Source organism: Candida pseudojiufengensis (assembly GCF_024610245.1).
Source record: "Candida pseudojiufengensis strain CBS 10847 chromosome Unknown scaffold6, whole genome shotgun sequence".
NCBI lineage: Eukaryota > Fungi > Ascomycota > Pichiomycetes > Serinales > Debaryomycetaceae > Lodderomyces > Lodderomyces pseudojiufengensis.
This window is the reverse complement of record NW_026261522.1, coordinates 815538-839848: the sequence shown is the minus strand read 5'-3', so window position 1 is coordinate 839848 and position 24311 is coordinate 815538. Positions and strand designations below refer to the sequence as shown.

At 29.2% G+C, this 24311-nt stretch overlaps 5 protein-coding genes across 5 annotated transcripts; 4 read left to right on the top strand and 1 right to left on the bottom strand. All coding sequences in view use genetic code 12, as the record gives it.

Annotated features, from left to right (window-relative positions):
* Positions 1-2436: 2436 nt before the first annotated feature.
* Positions 2437-5691, top strand: KGF55_000442 (uncharacterized protein; the record flags this gene model as incomplete). Its single annotated transcript, XM_051759351.1, has 1 exon — positions 2437-5691. One exon carries the CDS (start codon positions 2437-2439, stop codon positions 5689-5691), a length of 3255 nt encoding a protein of 1084 aa, XP_051617179.1.
* Positions 5692-7670: 1979 nt separating this feature from the next.
* On the top strand, positions 7671-8839 carry KGF55_000441 (uncharacterized protein; the record flags this gene model as incomplete). The annotated part of the gene is made up of 4 exons (XM_051759340.1): positions 7671-7675; positions 7937-8126; positions 8209-8434; positions 8619-8839. The coding sequence occupies 4 exons, from the start codon at positions 7671-7673 to the stop codon at positions 8837-8839; spliced, it is 642 nt and encodes a 213-aa protein (XP_051617178.1).
* A 2279-nt stretch (positions 8840-11118) lies between these two features.
* On the top strand, positions 11119-14202 carry KGF55_000440 (uncharacterized protein; the record flags this gene model as incomplete). Its single annotated transcript, XM_051759329.1, has 1 exon — positions 11119-14202. The coding sequence occupies one exon, from the start codon at positions 11119-11121 to the stop codon at positions 14200-14202; it is 3084 nt and encodes a 1027-aa protein (XP_051617177.1).
* Positions 14203-19768: 5566 nt separating this feature from the next.
* On the bottom strand, positions 19769-20980 carry KGF55_000439 (uncharacterized protein; the record flags this gene model as incomplete). The annotated part of the gene is made up of 1 exon (XM_051759318.1): positions 19769-20980. One exon carries the CDS (start codon positions 20978-20980, stop codon positions 19769-19771), a length of 1212 nt encoding a protein of 403 aa, XP_051617176.1.
* A 118-nt stretch (positions 20981-21098) lies between these two features.
* KGF55_000438 (uncharacterized protein) lies at positions 21099-24089 on the top strand (the record flags this gene model as incomplete). The annotated part of the gene is made up of 1 exon (XM_051759307.1): positions 21099-24089. One exon carries the CDS (start codon positions 21099-21101, stop codon positions 24087-24089), a length of 2991 nt encoding a protein of 996 aa, XP_051617175.1.
* Between the last annotated feature and the right edge of the window lie 222 nt (positions 24090-24311).

Here is a 24311-nt window from a genome sequence, read left to right as displayed (position 1 = left end):
ATAATATTAACATTGACAATAGTTACAAGATGATGAAGGAGGATATATCTATGAGCAATCGAGTAAGTTTTATTTGATCGAAATTGCATCCCTAGTGGTGAAAAATTGAAGCATTGCGTGTAACTTGTGTCTAAAAGATCTTGAAACTATATGACATTTGTTTGATAATTTGCTTGGTACTTTATAACAAAAGTTTCATAATCCTATTTTGTAAATGAATATTTTAATTAGATATGTTTAACATATCAGCTGAATTATATGATAGGTTAGTTGGTTATAAGCACCATTAGGTGCATGGTATGCAGAATTTTGATGAAAATTTTTCATGGTAAAAAGTAGTGGGTGCTAGGTTAAGCAAGACAATAGGTTAATTGGTGGACAGGCTGAGCTATCGGTGTTTATATGGTAAATAACTAATCGTTTTAATCCAAACTCAATAAAAAATATTTCCAATTTTTTTATTGAAAAAAGCCGCAATTGCTTCATTTGATCAATGGAATAATTTTAGAGTTATTTTCTTACGTAACATGAATTATGTATAGAATTTGCAAATTACAAAAATAAATTTTAAATGGAATATAAGATTTTACGTTATAATAAACAACTATTTCATTTGAGATTTAAAGCTACAGTTTAACATCTTCATTTTAATCATCGATTTATCCTTTTTTGGTTTCATAGCATAGATGTGATTTGGTTTGAACTTGCGATAGCTTAACAAAATTTAAATTATTCAACAACTAATCGATTCAACATCAATCTCCTTCTAGCACACGTCCATACAAAATGATTATAGTTGATGGTTGATTTTGTTTTCATTGACACTATAGTTAAACGGCAGCTAATAATTTAGGTTCAACATGATTTCACATGGAATTAAGTTTGATAGTCATCATAACTGAAAAAAATTTGTTTGAGGCGATCTTTATCATCGGCAAAATTTATCACTTAGGAAATTTTGTTAAAACATTAAAATTACAACTTATAACATTATATAAAAAAATGCCGAGGATGAGTTTGTGACAATCATAAACTGATTGAGAACATGGATTGGGACAATTGTAAAAGGATTCGATGACGATGTTTCAGGATGTGAGGAATAAAATAAAATATTGAATTAAACAAAATGAAGATAATGATGATTTATGACTTATAAAAGTGATGTGAAATAACGTTAAGTGTTTGCAAAATGATTAGTTGTTCTAATGGAGTCAAATCAGGATTAGCGAAAAAATTGGTGACAAATTTCAATGAATCAATGAGTTTAGTCAAAATTATTTTGTAGCTAAAATGACTTGGTGATAGTTTCAAAGATTAATCGTAATGAAGTTGAAGATTAGTGAAAGCGACTTTTGTTAAGAATTTATATTTGAGAATTGCATTTCAAATTCTATTTCGAATTGGCAAAATGATCAAGTGGCATTACCTCATTTTCACTAAAAAGTAGTTAGCGATCAGAGTTATTAATGACAATCCATGATGATTTTAAAATCCCTAAATCTACAAATAGCAAAAAGCAAATTGGTGCAATTTTTAACCATTTAAGAATCGAATTGAATAAAGTAATCAGCAAATTGAGTCAGTTCCAAATATTTGAGACTCAGAAATATTTGCTAAATTAATAGCAACAACTTCGATTGTGGAAAATTTACAGATTCTTGTTGTCTAGTATCATAGATAGAAAAACCTATATTTATCGAAAATCAAGATCCATCTAAACTTCTCGACCGGCAAAAACATAATGAGATTGAATTTTTTTAATGATTGAAGAATGAAATTATAAACTTACCAAATTTTTTCAAACACTAAACTATGACGAATGAATAAAACTAGTTTTAATATAATCCTAATGGATATTGACAATACTATTATTGTATTATGAATGGATATGAGTTTGTTTATTAGCTAAATTTATTGTCGTGTCGTGACTTCTCAAATTAGGACACATTGAAACAACCCTCATACCGATCTGGTGTATATTAATGTTTAATATTTGTTTTAAGATTTCAATACCTAAGGTTTAGAGTTAATTGGGTATAATTGACTGTGTTGTTTTGAATACTTTTAATTACATTATTAATGTCATTTTGAAAATTTAGACGAGTTTTTTTTTTGTTTTTGTTGTTGTTTTAACTTCAATTGACAACCAAAATTTTAAATTGGCCACCAAAAAAATAAATTTAATAAAATACCTTATAACAATCATTCATTTATCATTAAACTTCATACATTAAATTAATCCAATAAGTGGAATAATATCAGTTTTTTTGCAATTGACGACTCATTTTTTAAATTTAAACAAAATTTTATTTTTAAATTAAAAAAAAACACGTCTGTCTTTATACCAATCATTAGATCCATACATCATTAATCAATCAAATTCATACAACTATTTATTAAGTGCAAGTAGAATAAATTTGGAATTAACGTTTTATCATGGAATCAGAGGGGGATCAAAATTTCAATGATATAGACCCCACATTGTTTAATTTCAATAGATCTATATCAATTAATTCAAATGAATCACAAATTTCAAATCCATCTTTGACTGGTGAATTACAAGATCAACAAAATACATCAGCAGGGCAAAATACATCATTCGTCATTGACTCGCATGGTGATATAGAATTAGAGTCAGATGTTGATGCAAATGATAATTTAAATGGTTTGGATGAAGATTCAGATGGTTCAGAATTTATACCTGAAGATGATAATATTAAAACTAAAGACTGGTACCTAGCACATTACTCATCAAAATTATTAAAATCAATCATGCAATCATACATGATGTTGGATGGTGATTATGAAGATGGATTCGCTCACTTTAGAATGAATTATCCTGAAGAAGCTAAAGACAAATCAGTTGAAGAAATCGATAAATGTTTTGAATGTTTGATTGATAGTTTGAGAACGACCACTTTTGACAAAAATACTGTTGATATGATCGGTGAAATGTTAAAGCAAAGTAACGATGAAAGGTTATTGGAAGATATTGAAACGGTACTTGAAAGAGTGCCTAGACTTTTAGAAATCGACATAATTTATATTTATTATATAAATTTTGGCTCAAATAATCAATCAGGTTATGTTTATTCGATGGCAGAAAAGGAAATTTTGATGAATGCTGCCTTGAATAGAAGTGGATTTTTGGTAGATGCAGTTAATGAGCTTCAAGATCAAGGTTACTTTAAAAGTAAAACATCAGGTCCTATCACTTGTTTATATAGTAGATTATTGAGATCATTAGAAGCTAAAACATTTTCCAATAATGAAATAGAATTTGTCAAAAAATTATTGACCAATGTTCCAGTAAATCAAGTGTTGGAAATAGTTAGAAAGTGCAACCCTCCAGTTACTTTAAATACGCTAGACATACTTTATCTTTACTATATTGAAATACAGGAACATTCGATTCCCCAAACTTTTTGGAACGTTCGAGACAAGGCTATGGTCTTACATCACTTATTGAAAAGAAAAGGATCTATTGAAGAGGCCACAAATGACATGAAGAAAAATGTTCTTCAAGGTCGAACAAATTCTGCAATTCAACATACTTATTCAACATTACTTGGAATTTACGGTGAACAACTTTACACTGATGACCAAATCAAATTGGTGGAAGAAATTTTAAAAAATTCAAATGAAGACACTTTATTACAAGATATTAAATCGAATGCTGATAAATTTTCCGAATTAACTTTGTTGGATGTTGTATATGTTTATTATTTAAAAGTTAAAAAAGTGTCATTCAAAAAATCAGAATATTCTGAATTTGAAAAAGTTTTAATACTTAATCAACTATTTCAAAGAAAGAAAGATAGAACAAAAGTTATTGCCGAACTACTCAAAACTCATTTATTTGGTAGAACACCAAAAGGTATCTATGAGCTATACAATTACACTATTGCTGAACTTAAAAAGAAAAAATATACTACAGAACAAATAACATCAGTAGACACAAATTTTCAAGATGCAACTCCAAGCACCATTTTCGACTATCTCATAAATGAAAGACGTCCTTTTCATTCATCATTAAATTCAATTGACGTCATCTACATTTATTACGTTAAAATTCTAAAAGTATCAAGCCATAAATCTCATTATTCAAAGGAAGAGAAAGAAGTAATGATGTCTCGTATTTTAGGAAGACATTACTCCACTCTGGTCAAGGAAGTATTCACAGACTTGAGCCAAAATGACTTTTGGGGCCGAACAGATCTGGGACTTGCATCAACTTATGGAGACATGAATTTGGAATGTAAGAAGAGGGAATACAATAAAGAACAAATTGATTTAGTTGATTCACTATTTAGGGATGTATCAAACGCAAACTTAGTACAAAATATCAAAGCAAAGATGAACCAGTTGTCACCATTGAGTGTTTTAGATGTATTATATATCCATTACGTGAAGCTTGTTAAGTTAGAGGAAAGAGAAGAGTTAGTACTTCAAAAAATATTAAGTCGAGATGGTAATATCGATGATGAGGTTTTAAAATTACGTCAAAATTACTTTTATGAATGGGACAAGTCATTTGTACACACAATTTATAATAATGCTATTGCTAAATGTGAAAACAAAAATTATACTGAAGAAGATAAAAAGAAGGTAAATCATCTATTGAGAGACACAGATGACAAATCAATTTTATTGAAGATAAAATCAAACATAAACCAATTTTCTAATTTAAACACTTTAGAAATTTTATACATCCATTATGTCATTAACCAGGAAAAATTAACCCGAGAACATCTTGTTTCAGCTGATATAAATTTCATCTTATTTGAAATTTTCAGTAGCTCCAAAACTGTGAAAGATAAAATTACTGAATTAAAAACTAAATATTATAATCATAAAACAGAATCAAGTCTCAAAAAATCATATGACAAAACAATATACCAATTGAATAGGAAGACGTACAAAGATGAAGAAGTGGTTTTTGTCACAACCACATTTGGGAATACAAAGAAACAAAACCTTATGCATGAACTAGACTCGGCTGCTTTACCTGAAGGCTTAAATGCTTTAGATGTAATTTTTCTTTATTTTAAAAAGGTGACAAAAACAAAGGCTCCAGTAGAAGAAAGATTTTCTGAAGAACAAAAGTTAGCAATATTACATCATTTGATTGGAAAGAAAAATTTGAGGAATAAGAGTGTATTAGCTAAAGCGGTATCACAAATTAAAAAAAAGTGTCCAATTGACGCAAAAGATAATACTGTACTTAATATGTTTGGGAAGACTATCGAAAAATTGAGTTCAATCACATACACTGAACAACAGGTGCAATGGATTAAATTAAATTTTAATAACACTAAGTTTGATGATTTATTGAAAGAAATTAATGAAAAAATCAAGCAATCTCCTAATTTGAGTAAGCTCGACATATGTTTCGTTTATCATACTGAAATTATAAAATCGGTAACAATCAAACAAGATAGAAAAAAAGTAAGCTTGACAAGTGCTCCCAGTTTGGAAAAAGATAGAAAAAAGGTAAGCTATTTTAGTGCTTTCAGTTTGAATCGATCAAGATTAGCAACCAAGCAATCTAATAAAGTTCCGTTAACAAATACTGCCGTTGTTGAAAATAATACAATTAGTGCTGAAGAAAGTGAAATTGAAAAAGATAGTGATTATGAACCTGAAAGAACAAGTAGAAGATTAAAGAAAAGAAAAATTGCAAATACATAAGAAATTTGGAATTTAAATTTAAATAGCTTATCTACTAATTTATATAGTCTATTATATATTAATTGGTATAGAGTGGCTTAATATAGGTTCATATGTAGACGAAACAAAAGAAAAAAAAAAAATGACAAGTAAATGGTTGTAGTTATCAAATCTTACTTCCTCATGAATTAATATTGAAAAACAAATAATTCGAATTGATACTTTCTTCAAATTAATCATTAATCAATCAATAATATTTTCATAAACATTTAAATATTAAAATAATAATTCATGTTATTGATCCATTTAATATATTAGTACTAAAAATATTTTTTCCATTATTATGTTTTATTTTCAATCACCTTAGTTAGTGATAAAACTGTCTTAGTTAACTATTTTGATTTTTCGTTTATGTCTTCATATTACTTCTCCTTCTTGGAATTCTTATTAACGTTTTCATTCTCCTCCTTGAAATTATCTTGATCTTCTTCTATCTTAGTTTCTTCATTCTCTCTAGTTACCTGAATCATTTCCATTGTCATGGGTCTTATAATACCTTTTGTTCAAATCTGGTTTAAAGCCATATTCTTTTCATAGTTCGTCATGCTTCTTTTTCTATAGTTTGTTGATGTTGTTTTGATATAATTTTCATATTCAAAAAATTTCAATTTTCTTTCGTACGAAACGAACATCATTTTGAACCATTGTAAAAATTCCATTCTGAACCATTATAAAAAATTCATCAATATCAGGAAGATTGATTGTTTTATCATTTTCCCACTTTTTAAATATCGGAACTATTTTTTGACAAAATAATTTAATTGAATTATTATTTGCTGCAAATAGAAATAATCAGTATAATTACCACCAATTTGATCTCTATTTAATTTTGATATAAATTCAACTAACTCTTCAGTTTTTCCAATTTCTTCAAATTTTCTTCTCCCTTCTGGATATAGTCTGATCAGTTGTATTTAATCTAATTGCGACGGCTAGAGCCAATCGATTATTCATTTCACTTGATAAATTTGGATCAATATAGGATGTTAAGTAAGTAATTCCAAATAATAATCATAAGTTAAATCATCTACTTTTGGAATTTTGCCTTTCATTTGCAATAACTTTCTGTCTAATCTGCACATAACTTTTTATCAAACCTTTTAATTAAAAACATTATTTCAGAAGGTTCTCCAAAAAGAATCAAGCTAACTTTATCTACCTTTGGATTAAACTCATTTGGAGTTGTAGGTGCGTTTTTCAAACCATTATAATGATTAAAAAACTTCTCAATAATTCCTTTCCAATTAATAATGCTTGATTTTTGGTAGCGTCGCATTATTGTGATTAATTATTCAGTAGAAAATAAGAATTTAGAAAATTTAAAAGATGGCCAAATTCAACTTCAATAAGAACAGAAAATTCAGTTCAAAAAGATTTTTAAATCATGTTAAGTGAGTTATTGATCAAGATAATAAATTAAGAATTCTAGCTGGAGATGAAAAATATAGAAAGATCAAGCAGAATGGACTAGAGAAGACAGTGCTTTATCAAAATGCTTGTGTATCCAATGGAGAAAATTATGACATTATTTACTTAAGACCTGTTCTTTCTCAATTAAATCGACATTTTCAGAGTATATGAATGGTACTTCAAGGAGATTATTCAAGTAGATTATCCAGAATAGGCCCATACAATTGCCCGTCGCTTTGCAATAAGAAATGCCGAAGCTTTCACAAATGAATTTTTCACGACCGAGCTGGAGGTGCTCTTGATACTAAGCAGGTAGAAGAAGGCGACACAAGTATTTCAAGTGATTTTGATAGTATTTCAAGTGATTTGATAGTGGTTCAAGCGATGATAAGGAAGATAGATTTAGAAAACATAAGTCCAAGAAAAAAAGATTCAAAAGATCTGATAAAAGAATCAGAAGTTACAAAAATTTTTTACTGATCATATTTTTAGAACCTTTAAGCCAGCTGTTAAATCAACCTATTTTTTACATGTGGTATGGAATTACAACATTAAAGCAAATTGAAGAAATGAATGAAGTCCACAAGATGGAGGTGCAAGGACTTTTAATTCAAGAAAAATTATTATCGCAACAATCATAACAAGAACTAAAGGAAAAGCGTTTGTCCAAATCATTCTAATGGAAATCATGTTTGGGAAAATTGTATCTATAATGTAAATACCAAAAGATCTAAACCAAATTCTTCTTAGGTGCGTCCACTACAGTTAAACGTTGTACCATTTGTCTTATTGTAAGGAACAATTCAAATAAAGTTGAGAAATTAATGATCAAGTTAGATGATATTGATACTTTACCTGTAATTTTAGATAATGGTGCTGATGTTAAATTTATTCATCAAAAGGTGGTTGAGGAATTTAAATTAGATACAGTTGCATGTGATCCTTTCGCTGTTTGTAGTGTGGAAAATTGTTGGAACTGCTATATTGTATGTACTGTTATATTGGAGTCTTTTTAATAAAATCATTATTTATTACATTACACCTTTTATACATATCTAATAATATTAGGAGCCACTATTAGTAAAAAAAATTAGTGAATTTCCAACAGGAGTAGATATCATATTACCAGGTACATTCATAGACGTTGATTATTTTTTGCAAGATAAAGGAGAAGTTGTTGAAGACAAAGAAGAAGCAAGTGCATTAATATCTGAAAAACTTTTAAAAGTTGGTAATAAAGAAAAATTTAAATTTGATGAAGAAGCTAATGCGATCTTCCAGTTCAAGAATATTGGTTTATTTAATATTGTTCTATTAAGTTATTTGCTACTCAAAGAGATCCTGAAACTGATGAAAAATTTGAAAATGAAGAAACTTATAAATTAAAGTATTGGCATAAATCACCAAACATTGACAATTATTTGAAAGAATTATTAGATAAACTAATATAAGTGATAAGTCTCCACCAATAAATTTAGATTCATTTTTCAAACATGAGATTTGGTTAAAGGATAAATCTAAAGCACCGATGTTCGATCCATATAAAGTTGCAAATCATCTAAAAACTGAAATGGATAAACAAATGGATGAATTATTAGATGCTTGTTACATTAGATATAGTCAAAGTGCATTTTCAAGTCCTAGTTTCTTTGTTCCTAAACCAAACAATAAATTTGGATTAGTTATTGACTATAGATAGTCAAATCAAAACTCCTTTGTTCAAGCTTGTTTAATGCCAAATAGAAGATTTAATTGATTCAGTGGGTATGTGTGATTATATTTCCAAATTAAATTTAACTTCAGGTTATCTCCAATAGGAAGGAAGTACTGAATATACATCATTTTGTGTTCCTCGTGGTCATTGTGAATGGTTGACTATGCTTTTTGTATTGGGAAATGCTCCAGCTACTTTCAAAAAGTTATGTTTTAAGTGTGGAGAGGATTAGCTGGAATATTTATGTGATGATATATTAGTTTTTAGTGAGTCAGAGTACAATTTATTTGTTTTTTTTTCTATTTTTTTTATTAGGTTAGACTAGTCTGGGTTAAGTAAGTTATGTAAATTTTAATTTAATTTCCGTTTTATTTTGTGTTGCATTTTATTGTTTTTTAATTTTTAAGTATGTTGTCTAGTACTTAAAAAGATTTTTGTGGTTTACTTACTGAAAGTAGCCTATAGAAAAAAAAAAAACAAATTCTACTATAAAAAAAAAAAAGAGAAAAGAATTAAAATATTAACATGATTTGAATAAAGCACTTATTGGTTCAATTATTCAAGACTCACAACAAACGTCATGAAATATATACCTATTTAAAATCGATTATAAGTTTAAATCAGCTTTATCATTTCACATCAGCTAATAATTGGAGAAACTATTTTATTATTTTGGTAAAAAGTGATTGGGAAAATATGATGAATGCTTTTGGTCAAATGAAACATTCCAGAATTCTTTTTTTCTTAGATATGATTGATACTGGAAAGCTTTCGGATTTTTGTTAACATATCACTTTAAACCGACAATAGCTATATTTTCAAATGGTTAATTTTCATTTTTGATTAAATTTCACCCATCCGGTAATTCTATCCTACTTGAACTCAAAGTATCATGTACGATTTTGAGTGCGATTTTAAGTACATCATGATGTGTGATGTTAGGATCAGAAGCAAGGATAGTCGATTTTAAGTACATCATGATGTTTTTACTGATGTTAGGATCAGAAGCTAGGGTAGTATTGGTCAGCAAAGAATTACATCGAACTTTTTAATAATCCACCTCAATTCACGCAGAGAACAGAGACTTTATCTAAAGATATCAATCAATCTCTCTGTCCTACAGTTAAATATTGGAAGAAGCAATTTGGGGAGTAAGAATTTTCCAAATTGCAATAAACTATCACTTAGAGTTTTTATTTTTAATATTTATGAACATATTATAAAAATCAGTGAAAATTCAACAAAGAAATAGGACTTTATAACTTGTGTTAGATAAGAAAGTTAGTCTTGGGAAACATGAAATTTGTCAAACGCAAACGTGAAGAGATAATGATTTTACAACATCAAAGGAGGTTGAAGAGTTTGTAAAAGAATTAAAGTTGGCGGCGAGAGAATGAAAGCAGTGGTAGGTGATGCTTTATGATATCGAAAATCAAAAAGCAGGATGGAGAAGTTTCGAAGTAGTGACATTGGTCAATAAAGAGATACTGACTGATTGAAAATAAGGTACTCAAAAAATTTGGCTACTTATTCAGAGCAAATACGAATTACTTTTGCTTACTTTGCTGTTTGAGTCCGTGGTGAAGGAAGAACTATGTACGATTAACTCGCATTCGACTTATCACTATAGAAAAAGATCTAATAATCTTAAAAATATAGCGAGGAAATATCGTCATTCCCGTTCAAATTTAAAGTGATAACATCAAACTAAGTGGCTATTTGATCCATAATGACATTTGTTAAGAGAAATTTGAATAACATGAAGCCAAGCTCACAATAAGAGTATCAGTGATTATTTGTAGCGTCTAATCTTCAGTCGTTATGTCGGAGTTTTATAAACAACAAACTTTTGATATGTTGAAAGGTAAAATACTAGTTTTTATAGACGCGTTTGAGATCAATTTGGTGTATTAATAATGCAAAAGTATAATTTGCAGAACATCATAAAGTGTATTCATAGTGTATTCATGCAACTCAACATACGCAAGGATTGGGAGATCGACAGTAGCACTTGAATATGTGTACCTTTTTTCATTCATGAGGATAGTGAAATTACTTGGTACTGATCATATATGTGGTTGGTGCGTGCGAATTGTTCAAAATGTTTTTTTTTATTAAAGGTAGATATACCTATAATTCAAGTATTACAACCTATATTCAAAAATAACAACCTATATTTCAATCCCATTACCTATATCATTGATATTATCAAGCTCATTAAGCTTCATTTTAATTGTTATGTCTTCATTTTATGTGTAATTGAGATGTCTGAATCAATATCAGATATAAACCAAAATCAAAACAAAACCGAAGCCAAGGTTAAATCAATCAGTGGTATTTACAAGCACCCCAGTTCAGGAATTAAAAGAAAGTTAGAAGACATAGACATTAATGTATTAGAAATAGCAAAATCAAAAGTCAAAAAGAATGATACAAAATTTGTGCCAGAAATTGATGTCTTAAGCTCTTTACCTCATGATATTTTGGGATCAACTCAAAGAGTAGATGGAGCAGTAACTGGAATTAAAAAAATTCAAGATTTGGAAGAATCAAAAGTCAAAGACTTATCAGATGCAACACCTTCAAATTTCAAAAAATTAAAAGTAGCACAACTGGTAAACTTATCCATATTTTGTCATCCTAAGAAGAAAGTTAAGGTTAAGGAAAGTGCATTAGCTGAGGTTTTTGATAAAGAGTCTACAAGCCGCAAGAAAGAAGATGCTATTAAAAATGATGATGATGAAGTCTCAATTTTGGAAAAGAAAACTGGTGGTGGAGTAAAAGTTGATGATTCATTCAAAAAGTTTTTCGAAAAAGCATATCCTAAAGCAGATACATACAGATCAAATGAAAACGAAGATGAAGTAGCTAAACATAAAAGGCAAACAGAAAGTCTTCTTTCATCATTTCGGGAATCTCGAAAAAGATTTCTTTCAAGTCAAGAATCCAAACTGGGAGCTATTTATAAGAAACAAAGAAGTAATGAATCCAATTTTCGTCCGTTGTTTACACCACCTCATGAAGTTGAAGTCATCAAGAAAACAATTGATAATGAAAGTGATCAAAAAAATGAACTGTCTATAAATAAGAATAAAAATACTAACCAACCATTTGAACTTCCACCAAAAAAATCTGAATTGAATGTCTCAATCAAGAAAATTTTACAAAATCAAATAAGAGCTGAGAAAACGGGTTTTATATTATCAGATTTTAAAGATGCCCCAGGATCAATTTCTGAAGTAGCTTACAGTGATAATTTTGATGGAAGTAATAATATGCCGCTTCCACCTATTCAATTGAAGAATAGTCTACCAATTGCGAGAGGATCTTATAGTATTTTTAGAAATCAAGTCATAGTCCATGGAAAAGGTTTTTTGTTAGAAGAGTTTGAAAGTGCTGAGGGATTGACTGCTGAAGAAACTGGTAATGTTTTTGATGAAAGATTGTATTCAATTAGTTTATCAGGTGAATCAATAGCAGAAGAATCAGATGACTTGGAGAAAAACAGAAAAAAGAGAATTTCAAGTACAAATAATAAAAATCACAGCTTCACGTCAACTTATTTTTCCATTGAATTAGACACCAAACTATACGAGGCAATTATATCTAGAAAAAAAAATGAAACTGTTCCGACTGCCATCGAAAATTTGAGAAATACTGAAGAATTTAAAAACTATTTATATAAATCATTACTGGAAAGGTACAAAGAATTGTGCAATTGTATCAAAAAGAACAACTATACTGAAGCAGAAGTTGAAATTATTAACGCGAAAACGAATAAAAACATGTCTGATGTTGAGTTAGATCAGGTAGCAGATGATCTCGTAGGTTGGCCCTACTTGTTTAAGTACAGAGATGCTAGTGATTTGAGATCATTCATTAGAAAATTAGCGGAACAAGATATTGGATCACACGAGGAAATGTTAAATAGGTCAATTTTAGAAGCTGTTGCTAATAGAGGCAAAAAATCGTTAAAAAAAGTGTTCAAAGAATTGTATGAAGGAGGGTTAAAATCAGACTTTACTTCTGCTTTAGCAATTGAATCTCATCATAAAAAGATTGACCCCAACTACCTTTTAAGTTCCATCTCCTACAAAGCTTTTCACGACAAAATCATTTTTGATTCCATGAAAGACAGAGGTAGAGAAGAAAATATGGAAACAATTGCTCATAGGTTGGTCACAGAAAAAGAGGGATTTAACGAATTCAAAAAGAGAGGAATCACAGCTCGATTTATGCAGATTGAGTGTTGTTTGAAATATAAAAGGTTCAGTGAAGATGAGATGTCTATAATTAAAAAGGAATGCAATGGCAAATCACAGGAAAATCTCGAACAAATAGTTTGTAAGCTAAAAGATATGCCCTTGTTGTTTGGTGATAGAGATAAAGAAGTATTGCAAAATAAAATCATTGAAGTTTTAGGATCTAAAGACGAAGTGGTGAAGGATTTGAAGAAAATCAGAGAGTTAGAAATTGTCAACGCCGGTGCCAGAAGAAAGAATGAGGAACCTTTAAAGTCGGCCCTTAGAACACTCAAAGAAAAAAAACCAGAATTGTTTAGTGATATCGATATTGGGTCAATGGTACGTACGCATGAACGTCTTAATCCACCGGAAATTTTAAAGTCATCGCAATTTGATTCAAGTCAAGATTTCAATTTATATAATTTATCGATCAACAAGTCCAAAAATGAATCATTAAACAGTATTCATACAATTTTGTCACAGTCTGGTGATTTTAAGCCGTTGAATGTAGGAGTAATAACAAGAAGATATGAAGCTCTTCGAACGGCTATCAATGAGAATAGATACACACAATCTGAATTAGACATAATACAAATTGAAATTGCCATCACAAACACAGATGATGCTGAAGTTATTTGCACCAAATTACAATCAAAAGATACTATTTTAAAATTTAGAAACTCCAAAGACGTACAGATAAAAATTCAACAATTAATAGAACTTGGAGAATATAAAAACATAACACATTCAAAGAATCAAAAATCAATCTACCAAGCAGTTATGAATAAAAAAAAAGGAAGTTTAAGACAAATCTGTGAAGAATTATCAAATGAGCATGAATTTTCAGGTATGACTGCTTTTGATATTGAATACCAATTTCGTTTGCACCAAGCAGAAAAAAATAAAAGGTTTGCTCATTTAATCCGTCCGGTGAAATTCCAAAAGGAAGAGAAAACATCAATGAATAATATTGAATATGATGTAAAAGATGAAAAATTGAGTGTTAATGGAACTGATGTATTGAAAAGATATGTGAAAAGATATGGTTGTGAATTGGATAAGATCGATAATTCAGAAAAATTGAAAAATTTCTTAGGAATATAATCATGAAAGTGAAGGTTGGTCTAATGGTAATATAAACTAGTTAATGATGTATATGATTATAATAGAAAAGTAGTAAAGATTTGAAATACTCTTATGGATTAAATCTACAATTTCGATAAAAATCAATCTCAACAAATGTGCACAAATTTACTGCATCATCATTATCTCTATTTTCAACATCAACAACAAAGTTTACATCAAGTAAATTAAGAGTTGTATACTTTTAGCCAAGTACCTTCACTGAATCAAGACCATCAAGTGATATCAGTCAGTTAACACCATATATTGATCCAACAAAGATGGGTGCCCAACAAAATTTTGCAACAATCTGCGAGACAATGAACAAAACAACAACAAATAACAAATTGATGATTTAATGCATAAAAAAAACCTTTAAGCAACAAGTAAATATAACCATTAAAGAAAATATCAGTAAGCATAAGGTATGCAAATTGTCGAGCATGCAGGAACAATGATAGTATACAAATTCATAGCAAAGATGTAACGGCACCTTTTTTCAACCAATCACCCTGATTTTTTGAACGAGTTTCAAGTTGAAACATCTGAAGGGAAATCAAAAATAACTAGACCATTTTTTCTGATTATACGAGAATTCTGACAAAGCTAAAGAATGAAGAAACGTCTATGAGATTTTCAAATATATGTATCGTAAACAGTTGACGACAGCTCTAACTTCATTGAACCATTTACGTGTAATCCCATTGTATCAACAACATGTAATTCCTTTATAACTGATGACTTGATCGAGATTTCTATATTTCGACTCTCGATGATTTGATGTTAATTTAAGATACCCCTAAGATCGAATTGGATTTGAATGATCAAAACCATCTCTGTTGTGCCTCGGAGTAAACTATTGAATTCTTATACATGGACAATGTTTGAACAATAAAACAATTATTCGATCTGATGATCACTTTTGAAAAAGTTGAATTTGACTTTAGTAACATGCATTTTGACTTGAGGTTTCTATGACAACTCAACCATCATCAATTCAAGGTCTATCACAAGTCATCCTTGATCTTGATATGCTTTGTAGAAGTAAGTCATGATGTAAGTTGAACAAAAGATGATATAAATCTTTTTAAAATTATTTGGAATTACTTAAAATCATATATTGATACAAATTTATTAAGTGAATTGACATAGATGAAATGTTAGTTGAAGCATTTGTTGTATAAATGAAAAAGATGATGTTGAAGGCAACAATATAACTGAAGAAGTGATTTCGGAAAATGTTGAATCAAATTTACATAAGAAATTTAAATACCGAGAATATTCTAAACACAAAGATTTTTCAAAATTAGTACAAATTTTCCAGTTTTTGAAAAGCAAGAGATTGGGTGGATGAAGAATGCGAAAATAGCCTGTGAATCCAAAATTTATTTTTGTTTCTCCTGCAATTAATGTGATTGATGTGAAATTTGATGAAAACATTTTAGAATCACGATGAGTTAATACTTTATTTCTATCTTTCAAAATCAACTCTTTTCTATTCTTATTGTATTGTTTCTCAGTAGCAGTTTGTGCTTGTAACATATTATGTTTTACTAACTTATTATAAAAATATAACTATTTTCTGAAACCCGTCTTCAGCTGAAACAGGTACTTAATTAGCACCATTTTGAACTACTCTTGATTCAATATAGGATGGTCTCTCATAAAAACCAATGTGAACTTGAAATGGAGATAATTTTGTTGATTTATTTGGATGACTATTATAAGCAAATTCTACTGACGGAAGTTTATAAAACCAATCTAGTCAAATCAGTGAAACCTTTAAGTAATTGGATCATATCCCTATTTGTACATTCAGTTTGACCATCAGTTTTTGGGTGATAAGTAGTTGAAAATTTTAATATAGTTCGCATTTCTTTAAAAATTCCTGTCCAAAAGCATGAAATCTTACATTATTATCAGAAAGAAATTCATCTGGCATACCATGAAGTTTAAAATAATGTAATTGCTCCTTTTGGAGTCAAAATATTAGATCACGGTATAAAATGTGCTCTTTTTGAAAATCTATCAACAACTACCATATAATATCCTTCCCATCAACTGATGGTTTTCCTCCAACAAAATCAATACTAATTGAACTCCATCTTCCTACTGGAATAGGTAAAGGTTGTAAGAATCCAAAATTTGAATCGGACCTGGGTTTGATACTTTGAAATACCGCACAATTTCTAACAAATCTTTTAATAATACTAAACATTTTTGCAAAACAATATTAATCAGAAAATTCCATAAAAGTAACATATGCACCTGGATGTAAAATAGAACTATGATGTGTATCAATAATTTTATAATGAAGTGTAGAATGAATCGAAAGTCTATCAAGATTTTCTGACCTATAATCAAAACCTTTAAATAAATTAAATCATCAATCAAATGAAATCTCTTAATCCTGTGTTTCATCAAATTAAGCACATCTAATTTTTTTTTCAAAACATCATATATTTCCTTAGCTTGTTCATCAACTAAATATCCATCTTTAATTTGTTGAACTATATCAGAACTTAAAACATTTGATACAAAAGGTAAATTTATAACACTATTTTCAGTAGATCCAATTCTATTAGTACCAATAACTAAAATATCATTTTCTTTTTATTAGCTTCATCTGGTTTTAATGAATCTTCAAATTTTTTTGAAAGTGCATCAGCTCTATTAGTAGATCCTTTAAGATATTCAATATCAATTTCAAATTCAGCTAATACATCTAACTATCTAGACAATCTAGCACTTGGTGGATTCTTACTATTAATTAATTGTGATAAAGATTTATAATCTGTTTTAACAACAATATGATTACCAATCAAGAAATGTCAATACCTTGGTTAAGTAATTATTTTTTTCTAATGCCATAATTCCTTTGATTTTTATCTAAACTTTTGCTATAGAATGCAGCTAGACCATCAACTTCTCCATCAGTACCTAGTAATTATATAACAATTGCAAAATTTGGAGCATCAGTAGTAATAATAAACGCACTGTTTGGTAATTGGGCTTTTAAAGCTTTGCTTTAACTAATAAGGTTTTAAAGTCTGAAACACATCACTTAAGTACTTACTTAATTAAATTCAAAGTTTACCTTTTCAAATCAATGACAGTGAAGATTATTATTTCATTTCTTGACCAATTTCAAATTATTTTAAATTCTATAAGCTCTGAACAATTAAAAAGGCAAATCGAAAACTGTCACAAACTAAAATAAATTGAAAGTTAAACTGAATTTACGATGAGGTAACAGATATTATTGTTTAGATAAGGTGATTTCATTTTGAGAAGCGGTTCATATATAAGATCTTCAAAGATCCATAAATAGTTAATATATTAGTAAAATTTGCGTTGAAAAGGAATAATAATACAGGCAATGAACCAGCCACAAATTTTATTGATAATGATTGTCCTGTATCAATTCTTTGAACTTTTATATCATCTATACTTATGATTGGTAATATTAATTAACTTAAATCTTGAGTATATTTTGATATGTTTAGTTATTTCTAATACCCTGGTTGGGAATCATGTCAAACCCATTTAAATTTCCAATATAATGTTTTTTATTAATTATCTCTGGAATCAATTAAGGTATTGATGGAGTATTATTTGTAATATCATTAAACCATAATGAATGACTTGAACTTTTCATAATTTTATGACCAACTAATTTTTGTAAAAAAACTTGAACCTTTTGAATTACCAGCTAATCCTAATCCACCAGCATACATATTTGTATCATTTACATTTAAAAATGTAAAATCATTAAATTGATGGTTGAACCCATTTGTTAAATAAAAATTAAAATTGTGAGTTAAAAATTCACCAAATGCTTTTATTTGATTCATATAAGGAATTAAATAAGGTTCAGTATTTTCAACTAAAACATCCACGGAAGTTTCAAAAATATTTTGTGTCTTACTTTAATACATTCCTCTCTTGGCACAATCTTCTGTTAAAAAACTTGCAATTGTTATTGAAGCTAAAATTGATGAATAAGTGAGTTCACTTGCATGACTATTCAATTTTAAATATAGTTCAGAACATGGCTCAATAATTTTATAATTCAGTACCCGTATATTTGGTTGAATTTAATTAAACCTATAATTTGGTATATCTCATCTACATTTGTTGAGTCATTATTAAAAATACCTTGCAGATTTTCACCAAATTGATATTTACCATTAAAAAAAAAATCATCAGATCCAATTGTAAAAATTATTTTAATTTCTTCTTGTTGTGAATCATCACTAGTTAATGATGAAGGTATATATAATGAAATTGTATTTGTTGTTGATATTGTATCCTCATTTCCATTATTATTTGTTGTAGTTGGTCTAGTTAATGATAATCATTGTATTCCTTTATTAGTTGATGATGTTTCTGTTTTAGTGGGTGATGCAGAAAATACTTGTAGTAGAAGATATAAGTATTGAATTTATTGGAATATTTGAATCATTTTCTAATGCATTTGTAAAATGGAGGTTTGTCTAAGTATTCCTACGTACAAATAGTATTGAACTATGTTTGGTGGTTGTAGTTATTGTCAGTATATACCTTGAACTTTAATGTAGTTTACTTTGAAACAAGTTTTGTAGAATCTTTTTTGATTAAAACATTTTGGTTTGAATGTTGTTTTTAGTCTAATCTTCTTCGTAAATTTATGAGAAGTATAACGTATTTGTTTGTTAGATTTCTTTTCTTTTTATTAATGTTTGGTATGTTAAGTGAACGAAGTTTATAAAATCTATCAAAATGTTTATGTTATTTTGAAAGTTGGGTTGTGATATAAATTTGGTCCATATGATTGTACTTAGTTGATTTTTTTTTAATGTTTTAATTTTTTTTTTTTTTTTTTTCATTGAAAAATTTTAACATGTAGACCTACTTAGCCTATTGTATGGAATTTCTATTAGGTAACTCACAAAGTAATAATATAGTTTTGAGATATAATATCAAAATATATTGTTATGCTCTAATGAGTGTATATTAGCTAAGCTATGAACTAAAGAAGAAGAGAAAATATATAAACCGATAATATTGGAGGATATTCACTGAACGATAAGTGAATTTGATATCTTGGCAGCTCAGATGATAGTAAGGTAATATAGCCTACACCTGACAAAAGCTATTACGTTTCCATGATAAAAATAAAAAACTTTAAAACACAATTTGGTAGAGCAGCAAATAATTTCGAATTTCTAAAATAGGTACAGTAAGTACAAAATCTTCTTAAAGGTTTGACAAAAATTTTATATGGAAAGACATCTAAAACTTTTGGTAGAGCATGGTATGGAGGAATTTGAGATTCAACGGGTTTTGATTGTCCTCTGTGAAACCTGAGAATTCAGGTGTATAGTATACTTTAGAAATTGAATTTTATAACTGAGACAAAAATATTAAATCCATATACAACTACTGGAAATTTTTATTTCTTCCAATGCTGTACTTAGCATTCCCGTCCACAAAAATTGATCAAATATAGGATCTAAACTTCCACAACCTTTAAATAAAACAAACACTTTAAATTAAACAAACAATCTCAATTACCAACCAAAAAAGGTATTCCATATGTCTCGTCATCCAATTGGCATCTCACAAAGAATTTAAATCCATCATCAAATTTTATGTGTACCATTTCACCATTAAAATCTAGAATGCTCATATCTTCAGGATTGAAATAGGGAGTAAAATTTTTGTAGTATTGTTTAGGACGATTGGTGAGTTTTTCGCTACATCTAAATATCCTCAAACGGTACTCAGGGGTATTGTAGTTTGGTTGATATAACGCTTTTTGTTCAGGTGATAATGCTTCATATTTCTTTGTAGATATTGTTTTGTTTATTACAGCTTCTTTATTTTCATAGTTTTTGATAGAATTTGCTTTTTTAGTATTTAGAGTGTAGCAAGTAGCTGATGCGTGAATAGATAATTGCGTTAAACTATTTATAGTTCCTAGATTGATATTTGATGTTGTTATCTCTCCATAAGTATCCACCGGAAGTTTTGCGTAGCCATTTAATATATTATTAGCATTTCTGGAATTCATAAAATATGCCCAAGTAGGAAATTTTCTTGTGGACAGTTGTTGTGACAAGTTCACGAGTTTGGAAAATTCATTGTTGTAAGCTTCCGATTTGATTGTACAATCTTTACCATTTGTTCCTAAGACGTATTTTATTTTTAGTTCAGTAAGGATATTTTTGAGGTAGCTATCAGTCCCACTGAATTGAAGCTTCGTGGATGCACTAATTCTCCCATGTTTGATTGTAAATCCAACAAATAGGAAAAAATAGTCCATACGAGGATTTGACTCTGGATTTTCAATGCCAAATTTTTTGCCAATTCTTTGTAAATAATACTTGCCAACTGATTCGACTCCGTTGGTGTAAGTTTTTCCCATATAACTTGTGTTTTTGTCAAAATTATCAAATGGTATATTTGTAAATTGTCTTGCATAAAATTGAAATTCCAATTTGGGATGTTTTAAGTTTGTGATTTTGGGATCATTTGTTCCATATAAGTCACCCGCAATGGTTAAAGCAAATTGTTTACATGATTTACCGTTTAAATTTATTATTTTACCTGAATGAATTGTTAATTCAATATCAACTTCTCTATAGGTTAAAAATCCTTCTTCATTTTCACAAGCTAGTAGAACTGTTGCACCACTAGACACTAGGCTATTGTATGTGGCTAAATCTATGAATGAGTAGTTTGTTAGGAATTGAGTAGTTGAAGTGATTAGTGTCATGCTGTTGTAGTTGAGATCAATATTTACAAATGCGTCTTGAAAAAACAATAAATAAAATAAACAAACTTACTTTCATTCACATCATCGATACCACCTACCATGATTATAACAACTAGTAATGACTCGAATTATACCAAATTTTAGTCATTGGCCAAAAGTGGATGATCAAATTGTTTTGGCTGCTGAAATTGAAATTGATTCGGATGTTAGTATTGACTCATATGAAAGTGATAATGATTTAAAAGATGACGAAATTCAACTTCTACCGCAAGTTCCAAGTATTTTAGATAAATCTGATGATGAAACATCTGTCAAAATGCCAACTGCAATAGACCCTAATGATAGCATACCTGAATCAAAAACTAAATTTTTGAATCCTAATTCAAAAGATACTAAATCAAATTATCCACATTACATATTAAATGGGCTTTGCAATGACTTTTCATCAACTATAAATATATCAACAAAGAATATCGAGAAATCAACAAATGAGAGTGTTATATTAAATTTCATAAAAGGAGATATCTCTTGCTTAACGGAATTAAAAGTAGACTATAAGAGAAAACAAAATCATTCATTAGAGGTGTTGAAAGGTGACAAACGATTACAAATAGTAGGTGATGGTAGAGCAGCTATCATTGTGAGAAAAAGTGCCGAAGTAACAGTTTTAAAGGACTTTAGTTCTTACATGTCTAAAGATTATGAAAGATATGACGGGGTTATTTATGATTCACTGATTATGTACAGATCAAGGAGTATCTTTAAACAGAACTTCAAGTTTATTCACAGAGTAGCAGTAGCATTAATCAAAATTAAAACCAGACACGTTTTAATGATTTCGTTATATGCTCCAAATTGCTATTTTTATCCAGACTATAATTTGATCTTTTTTCAGGATTTAGAAATATATTTAAACGATATAATAAAACATGTCAAACATACAATTCCTGACATTTCGATTGTTATTGCTGGAGATTTTAATTGCATCACTAAAGAACTACACCTGGCTATAACTACATATAAATTAACAAAAAATCAAAGTGACACGATCAATGTTTTAAATTCGATTGCTACAAAGCACGGTCTTCTCAATTTGCTAGATGAAATAAGTCCAGACGGCCTTGTTATTACCAATCACAATTCTATCAATTGTAGAAGCATTGATAAGATCGTTCTTAGTCAAGACTTATTTGATTCATGTATTTTAGTTCAATTGCACAACAAAGTTACGTTAGGAAGTCATCAATTTTTTGATGCTTTATTCTCAACATCAGAAACAGGAAATTTATCCATGTCAAATTTAAAATCCATTCAAGTTGAAAACAGTGCAAATGCAAATTCCATTGTATTGAAAGCTACGAATTGTTCCTGCTCTAAGCATGCTGGAAAATCAATTGGTTCGGTACCAGCATATCTGACGAGAAAACTTGACATTTTCGCAGACATTCCATTATCAATTCAAAACAAAGAGATTATTCCGGATGGAGTGGATTACTTAATTAAGGAGCAAGTTAAAGTATGTTATTTCGATTATGAAATTGAAGTAGACGACACAAAACCTGGTCAATGGAAACTTAAGGGTGTCGATGCAGATTCAACAGATTTAGAAATGGAAGAGCAAGAAATTGATGTCGAGGAAGAAGAAGACGAGGATTGGGGTACTGATGAAGAAGAAGACGAGGATTGGAGTTCTGATGAAGAAGAATTCGAAAATTTGGAACGTTTCGATAGTGATCAAAAATATAGAAAAGTTAGAATTTACAAAAATTTAAATCTAAATTTGGTACAACTATACCCTTTGCTTAGATTGAAATACGGAGACAAAACCTTCGATCGCGCGAAGAAATTTTCGGGATTAAAACAAAGACCATTTAAAAAGGGGAGTTTTGGTTTAACGGGTCCGTATATTCCTGCTAATGTAGCATACAATCTATCATTATTTTATCGCATACGTGGTATTGACAATTTGTTTGGTAATACGAAAGTAGATTTCGTTCACGGTACAGAACCCGAAGAAGATACTCCAGCTGCTACTTTAGTCACAAAATTCAACGACGATGAAAAACTGTTGAAACTTTATTATAATAAGAACGATTATGTCCAGATTGATGTTAAAAATAAAAAAATTGCTTTAGTGCGTTATATTTACTCCCTCGGGGTACAAGTAGATGACATTAGAAGAAGTATAGGAAACATTGGCTGTCCTACTGAAACGGTCGGAAATACTAAAATGATTTCTTTAGAGTCTGCTTTACAAGTGGCAAACAAAGAACTTTACAGGCCCAGATCTTTGGTTGCCAAAAAAATTAAAGAATTGTATCCGATATTTGAACAAAATTTAGAAGAGCTGATTTTAAAAGTTATTGATTCTTATGGTCAAGATGCAACAATAGACTGCACTAAATTTTGCTTTAGTCAAGGTATGCTAATTTATAAAGGAGATAACTTTCTACTAGCAAGAAGTACTGATGATCTAATTGGCATCAAAAGCTTGATGGGATTGAACGGGGAAATTAATGATTATGAATTTTCACGATTTGAACCTAATTATGGCGAGGTTCCAAAAACTTTTAAGCATTTTCTGGTAGTATCAGATGACGAAAATAAAGGGTTGATATATATGATATCACTTCAAAAAGCCAAAGAGTTTAGTAAAAGATTCAATATATTGCATTTATGTGGCCCAATATTATTCAACAAAATCTGGGAACTAGAAGGAATTAAGGAAATAATGAAAGATATTGATTATGATCATAACCCGAATTTGGATGCTATAGATCCTGAAATTGACTACTTTACGGATCCCATTGGAGTTTTGGTGATTAATGGTATCAAAAGAACTTTCCACGAAGATTACATTGATCTTACAAGTTTACTAAAGAAGTGCTCCATTTTAACTCCAAAGCAACAGTTTATCATTAGTGAGAAAGCCGCAACAAGTAATGGTTATGACAAGTTGGTGACCTTGACTGAAGCTAGAAAAATAGCTAATCACTTTAAAATTGACAATTCCATTTTTCCTGCTTTGGCAAGTGGCCAAAGTTTTGAGCCAATCAGAGAAGCTTATACTGACTTATTCAACGCTACGTATCAGAAGTTGACGAAATAGATCAAAGCATGTCTTCCTTATCACATGAGAATTGAAGTTGCTGGAAAATATCTTGAGAAAATATAAAACATAAAAAAAATAAAGCGGTGGTTTTAGATGGTAACACAGAATTGCTAGTTCAAGCTTATCCTACAAATTAAGTATATAAAAATTATTAGCTAGGAATCTTCTCTTTATAGATTAAGTAGATACTTTTATTGTTTATCAAGCTAGAATACTAAT